The 7500-nt window shown below is 43.5% G+C and overlaps 1 protein-coding gene across 4 annotated transcripts in view; it reads right to left on the bottom strand.

Annotated features, from left to right (window-relative positions):
- LOC108267341 (rho guanine nucleotide exchange factor 4) overlaps positions 1-7500 on the bottom strand; it is a 133074-nt gene that overhangs the window by 76986 nt on the left and 48588 nt on the right. The window contains exon 1 of one of the 4 annotated variants that reach the window (XM_017471468.3): positions 13-31. The exons of the other annotated variants lie outside the window; for them this stretch is intronic. Within the exon in view, the coding sequence (XP_017326957.2) occupies positions 13-24 (12 nt within the window). The 5' untranslated portion in view covers positions 25-31. Of the gene's footprint in view, positions 1-12; positions 32-7500 lie in introns of those variants that run through there. 4 annotated transcript variants of the gene reach the window in all.

Raw genomic sequence — 7500 nt, 5'->3', positions numbered from 1 at the left:
CACACTACTTACAGTCCACAGCATGGAGATGGCTGCTGTGTGTTTGATAAGCATGCAGATGTGTGTGGATATCCAGCTGAAAACTGCTCCCATGGTCTCTTACACACTGAATTAAACACCTTAGAATTGTTCTTTCTGCAAATCACCAATCACATGTTAGCTAGCCATAAACCCCTTCTTTATCTCTTTGTTTAGCTTTTATCGCCCATTCTCTTGGGTGCTCTGGAGTCCCCGTGGAGCAGAGTCTTAAGTTACAGGCGCAGAGGAGGTCGGAGCTACCTGCGTCAACCAGTCTAATGGAAAACCTCACCATGACCACCTCCCACGGCCCGAGAGAAGGAGGGAGAGGGTTGTAACTGGTACGACACTTAAAGCCTGGCTTAATCTGAGCCAATCCCCTCCTGCTGGAGATGTAAGAAAGACTTTAGGCTTGTAAACTCACACACACACACACACACACACACACACACACACACACACACACACACACACACACACACACTTTCCTACAAACATGAGTGGTGAGTACTCAAAATTAACCTCTCTGAGTTCAAAGCAACACTGATGAACCACTGCGCCTTTTATTTTTACATCTAATCACTGGAAAAATAATGCACTAACCACACACACTACAGATAGAACCCCCCCACCCCCCAGTGTCCAAGCACAACCTTCACCGCCGTCAAAGCTTTTCATGTTCAACTTTGAAGATTGTTCCAACAATTTAACAGCCTCTTTTCCATCATTAACACTTCCTGTTTTTTTGTTTTGTTTTTTTTTGCTATTTCTGCAGTATTGTCCTTACAAAATAACGCTTGGAGACAGTTTACACCCTGTGCCAGAATGGAGCCCCAACCCCTATTTCCTACAAACAGAAAGTAATCACTGTTGCTTTTTCATTCATTCTATGCGCCTGTGTTTTCATTTCCATCTGCCTTTGTCTTCCACGAGTCCTGTCTCTGCTCCTGTTTTATCATTCATTTATCACTCTAATGTGTTCAGCTGTTCTGTGCTTCACTTATAGTATTTTTCCTATTTCTACCCGTCTGTTCCTTGGTCTCAGTGCGAAGTCATATCATGCTATTCGTTGTGTTAAGTTTTGAACCTTGTGTTAAGTTTCTTTTTCCTTGGTTTTGACCCTTGCTTGTTCTTGTGTTTTGAATATGGTTTATGCTCATGTTATGCTATCTGCCAAGGACATTGACTATGCTTATTGGATTTATACTAATTAATTCAGTGCTGAGTATATTCACTTGCATCCTGCCTTCGCTAACCGCACATTGCAGCGTTATTGATATTCTGTACCATCTAGAACTGCTCTGAAAGTGAAGTATGTGGAGCATAGCCAGGGCTCTATGATTTATTTAGTTTACTTTTTCTGCCCCGTCCAGGTATTTCATACATTTTCTACCCCTAGCCAGTTCAGGTATTTCATACGTTTTCTACCCCTAGCCAGTTCAGGTATTTCATGTGTTCCAGCTCAAGAACACCTGGTGTAACTAATGAAGCCCTTGATTAATTGCATCAGGTGTGCTCGAGACAACACCTGTTCTGCATATTTGTGCTGTTGTGAGGGATTCTATTCAGAGGGGTGAATAATTTTGAGACTGGAGAAATCATTCTTAGATGCATTTTCAGTTGAATTTGGGGGAAACCACTTCAAGCAGTCGTTGTGTCGAACCGTTTCAATTGCTTTTGTTTGATTTGTTCATCGCGAACAGCTGAAAGTCTGTGCATTCGGGGAGGGTAGGGTGAATAATTTTGATTGCAACTGTATATAGTTGTATAAATGACAACCTACTATTATAAAATTACAACGGGTTTAATCCAAACCTAAATAATTCAAAAACATATATATATATATATATATATATATATATATATATATATATATATATATATATATATATATGTCTATAAATAACGTCAAAATAACCTTGGACCCGATGTGTCCTGTCTGTGGAAAGTTCTGGATTAGAAAGCGCCATGTCTCTAATAAATAGGGAAATATCATTGCACTCATTTAGATAATGTACAATAAATGTGTACTAAGGAGGTCTGTGGAACTTACATTACAGTTTTATTTATTCATTCATTCATTTATTTATTTACTCAGAATATTTTCTTATATTTATTGTTTAATATTTTGTTTATATTTAATAATTAACAAATGTACACTATTCAAATATATAAATATATACTTATTTACGGCGTTATCATTTCGTTTTTGCGTTAATACTTTCATTTTGCACACTCGCAGTAGCTAAACACCAAGCTCGAATGATTCTGAATCATCCCTCAGTGTTACACTTTATTTCACGTCTATTTAACTTTATCAGCTAATATCTAGCTAGATATTTATGCTTAGCCAACACAGTGAGAGAAGAGCCCCTGGTTTCAGTACCAGCTGGATGGTTATATAAGTATTTTGTTACGATCGACACGTCGATGTTTGATATACGGTAAGCTGCGGCACGCAGTTAGTTTCATGTAAGCGACACGATCGGTGAGGAGGAGGATTTTAGCTAATTAATCGGTAACTATGATACACGAACAGGACAAAAACTACATTAGACTCTAAAAGTTAACGGTACGTTAATGTGACTCACGCAACATGCCATCATATTACGAAACGCAGACGTCGTGTAGTGTATAAGTGCACATGGAGACACAAACACGTGTCTTGTGAGTGGGTTTGATGGGAAAAAATATATATATTTGTAACCAGTAATAAATTAAGCATGAACAGAAAGCTTGTTTTGGCCGTGCTACAGCAGTCTGGTGTGAAATCCGTCACCTCCAGTCACACTCGCGGAGAGGAAACTGCACCCGGCCGGCTGGGCTGCATTCTGATAAGCGCTTAAAATCCCATCGTTCCTCTGACATAAAGAGCCGTATTAAAGCAGTCTGAACACTGTGCACGTCTGTGTGTTATTTACAAACTACCACGGAGCATAAAGGCGTTGAGTTACACACCGTCAAACAGCGGAAAAGAAAAGAGCGTGAAAGAGCGTGTCTTACGTTACAGACAAGAAAAAAAACAGACAGAGAGTGGGCAAGAAAACACTCAGTGTTGTGCTGTTAAAGTAAAACAATCAACGACGGGGTGGTGTGATGAAGCCGAGCGACCGTTACCATAGAGACGAGTGCACTAACGAGCAACTGGATTGTGCTGATTTATTTTGACCGCGACAGAGAAAGAGAGGAGTGTGATTTCGGAGAAATGCATTGGTATCGCGTTGATCTGAACGCCTGTATGTTTGGACTAAAGGCTAGCGGGTGGTGCAGAACCGGGAAGCTGTGATCTCTTTCAGCAGCACTGGAGCGTGCAGCTATACCTCGGGTTAGCGCGAGAGCAGAAGTGGACGTGTGGAGACAGTCTGAGTAATGTTATGGAAAGGCAAGTGAACAGGGTATTAAAATATGGATTAACCAATAGAGCGAGAATCGAGGAGGTCTCGTGAGGACCACACTGAGACAAGTGGAGATTTTAAACTATTGGGAATACGGACAAAATAACGTACGACGGGAGTTCTATCCAATCTGATCCGCAAAGAGCGAGTGTGGCGGCAGGATCGTGTTCCACATTGTGGCCTCAAGCAATCATCGTATCATATTTCTCCAGATTGGTACGAAGGAACGAAGACCTGCAGCCACACCGGCCCTTTGTGGATGAGAAGGTAAATACCCTTCTTGACTCTCAGACGTACATATATCTGATGCGTAGGCCGGATCTGAAGGATCTCAGTCGTCCATTCTTGATGGTGCACACATGCCTGTTTCTGCTCGACTGACTTCTGATTGGTTAGATAGAAGAGACAGAAGAACAAAACATGTTATTGGTTGAAAGGCTGTTTGCAAGCTGTTGGACTGTTGTTTATAGCACAGCTAACGCCTTGAAAATCCATCCATCCATCCATTTTCTGCACCGCTTATCCTACAGGGAGCCTGGAGTCTATCCCCGGTGACTTGGGGCATAAGGCAAGGGACACCATGGACAGTTTGGAAAGGTCAGTCAGCCAACAGAGCATGTCGTTGGACTGGAGAAGGACACCTGAGTACCTGGAGGAAACCCCTGAAGCACGGGGAGAACATGCAAACTCCACCCACTCGTGTTTATTTTTTCGCGTCGGCAACAGGTCTACACGACAAGACAGCGTAATTACTACACAATATGGAAGACATCATCACGGGGACGTATGAACTAGATGCTCTCTCAGATCCTGATGCTCGCCTGCTTCACCAGATCTACTGTGTATGATCCTAACGAGTGTTGCTAAAGTAGGAGACTCCACCCATAACGACTGACCGACTGACACTGATTTCTCTCTTTCTTTCTTTGTCTTCTGGCTGTCCTTCAGTCCTCAAAGCATGCGCACGGCGAAATGTGCCAGAATCATCAAATCATCACTCGGGGTTAACATCACGCAGGCTTCGGAAATCAGATGCAGTTTCTCAGACGCGATCCGGCATGACTTCACAACAAAAACCCGGTGGATGTCAAAAGCAAGGAGACAAGATTGTACCTCTTTCAGCATGAGCGAAATGAGCGTCTGGATTCAAATTCGAGGAATTTCATACCGGCCAGCATATCTATAATCACGAACGATAACAGAGACGTGGAGGACAGAGAAACAAGGACGAAAAGAACATGAGAAACAAGGAAGTCTTGGGCTTAACGGGATGAATATCGTGATAAGCTCATGAAGCAACAAGGACGTAGCAGGGTACACACCGACAAACTAATCAAGGACTTACCGCAGAACACATGGACGCAATCAGGAAACACACTAATAACAGGACAGGGGGTGGGCGGAGTCGGCGTTATACCGGCGCTGATTCAGGATGCCGAGATGAAAAATATTCGACACTGTTAATATATTTGCGCCGCAAATCCGAGCCAGCTCCAACAGAACTCTGATTAGGGTTTAGATTAGACCGTCACTGACAATAATGTTGTACTTTTTATAGTGCGGAACCTCCGCGACACAGCTTACTTCCTGTTTCACTTACGTTATAGCCGCTATAAAAGGCGGGTCCCTCTCCAGACTCTCTTCATTCCCTGTCTTGATTATGGAAACCTTTTTTTTTTTTTTTTTTTTAAATCTGTGTACAGTACATACAGTAGAAGTTCCCGTGAATGAGCTGTTACTATAGAAACGATACCGCATTCGAAAGAGCACGTTGATATAAACCTGTGATTGATTAGCGCTGCTGTTATCGATCAAATAAATCGATCGACACCAATCAGAATCCAGAATTCAGCAGCACAGTGTGGTACAATACTAAATCATTTAGTTGTTTAGATGGGAAATGAAATCGTCACTATGAAATAAACCTCAGTTTTACTTACATTTGTGGGTTTTTTTTTATTTTACAGTGAAGACATTTTTACAACACAGAAAACACGAGTGAGAGTTTGTTATGTTCTGTAGATGCATTACTAATACATCATCCTTTGCACACACACACACACACACACACACACACACACACACACACGTCTCCGTGACTCAGAACAAGAGTCGTACACGTGCTCAGGCAGAAAAACAAACCTGAACACCAAGAACTCCATTCACACGTACCTGTTCTTATCCAGTTACAGCGTAAATCCTTCAGGAGAACATGAACAGGTGCTTCCAGATCTCTCTCTCTCCCTCTCTCACACACACACACACACACACACTCACTCACTTTCTCCGTCTGTCTCTCTGTCGTACTCTTTCTTTCTCTGTTCAGTACCTCGGTTTCCAGCCATGCATGCAGTCAGGAGCTCCACCTCCAGTTTGGATGGCAGTCGAGCGGAGGGAATGCACGTGGGTGCTGTTCATTCAGACTTGGCGAGAAAGTGCTCACACACACTGGGCATGCTCGAACGAGTGCTCACGTCCACACGTCGGACAGACGGCGAATTCAGTTTTCCAAAGGAAGGGTGGCTCTGGCACCGTGCCAGACCAAACGGCCCAGTGAGATCCTTGGCCGACGCACACACACACACACACACACACACACACACACACACACAGTTTTACACTCTTTTACACAGCGCTGTGAATCAAAGCGAATCAGCACATGCCGACGAGGAAAGAATCCCAAGCTGTCCCCGAGTGAGAGATCCGAGATCCGAGATGTTCCGTCTTCGCTTTTGTCCTCCTCCATGAAGACGCGCACGCGTGACATCTGCCCGCTCATTAATTATTAATAAACCGACGCCATGGCTTTTATTTATAAGCCGGTGCATTAGACAATGGCTGAAACACAAAGTCTCGCACACACAAAGAGACACAAATCCTCAAACCTGGTGCTGATGTGTGGATCAGTTCTGGATCAAATCTAACATCTATCAGCGACTCCAGAGTCTATCAGCGTGGAGCAGCGTGTTCTATCACGAGGTTTTACCGGTGGACGGATAAGAAAGATGTGGAGTAATCTATCACACACACACACACACACACACACACACATTTATACCGTCGACAGATAGACACTGATGAGATCTAATTTTTTAAGGGTTTTGATGCCATAGTGTTTATTTTCTATGTATGTAATCAGCCATTTTCTCAGTCCTATGTAAGTCAGTTATCACAAAGTAAGACAGATTCCTCGGACCAGTCGTACGGCACGTGTGGTCCGACGTTTCTTCAGTTCCCCTCTCACCACTTTACAGATGCTAAATGGTCTGCACTTATATAGAGCTTTTTCAACCTTAGCGGTTACAAAGCGCTTTACAATGTGTCTCATTCACCCATTCACACACACACACACACACACACACACACACACACACACACACACACACACACCAGTGGTAGCAGAGCTGCCATGCGAGGCGCTAACTTGCCATCGGGAGCAACTTGTCTCGCCCAAGGACGATTCGGCATGTGGAGGCACGTGGGCCGGGAATCGAACCTCCGACCCTACGATTAGTGGACGACCCGCTCTGGGTCAGCTGACCAGTCAAAGCACTCTGGGATTTTCAGAAGGACGGGTTTTGGAGAAACTGGAACTCAATTAGAATGTTTCAGACAGACAATAATACAATAATGTATCAGTTTCAACACCAAAATCGGCGTATATCCATTTCCCCCTCACTGACCGTGAGCTAGCGTTTAACAGAATTGAGACACTGTCAGCCAATAAGATGCGAGTATTTCCACGTATTTTCCTGTAAACACTGTCTGATCGGTCTCGCCTCCATTCACTGAAGATATTAAACTACAACACCGACGTCTTCTTTTACCGACGTTCAGCTACATAGCGGCGAACCGCTCCGAGTGGAGAAACTCTCGTTAAAAGTGTACCGAGACATTGTGAAGAAAACGAAAGCTTGGGGGGAAGATTCCCGGTGTCATGTTAGTGCTAACTTGCTTTGCTAATCAAATGTATTTATTTATTGATTTTAAATCAAAGCTATTACAAGCCAAGCACGTAACGTGCAAATCAAACTTCGATACGTTTGTAAAGACGAGCTGGGCAGGCCGCACCCACACGTGACAACAG

This window comes from Ictalurus punctatus, chromosome 1 (genome assembly GCF_001660625.3).
Source record: "Ictalurus punctatus breed USDA103 chromosome 1, Coco_2.0, whole genome shotgun sequence".
Taxonomy (NCBI): Eukaryota; Metazoa; Chordata; class Actinopteri; order Siluriformes; family Ictaluridae; genus Ictalurus; species Ictalurus punctatus.
The sequence above is the reverse complement of the archived record's forward strand: the minus strand, read 5'-3'. Positions and strand labels throughout refer to the sequence as shown.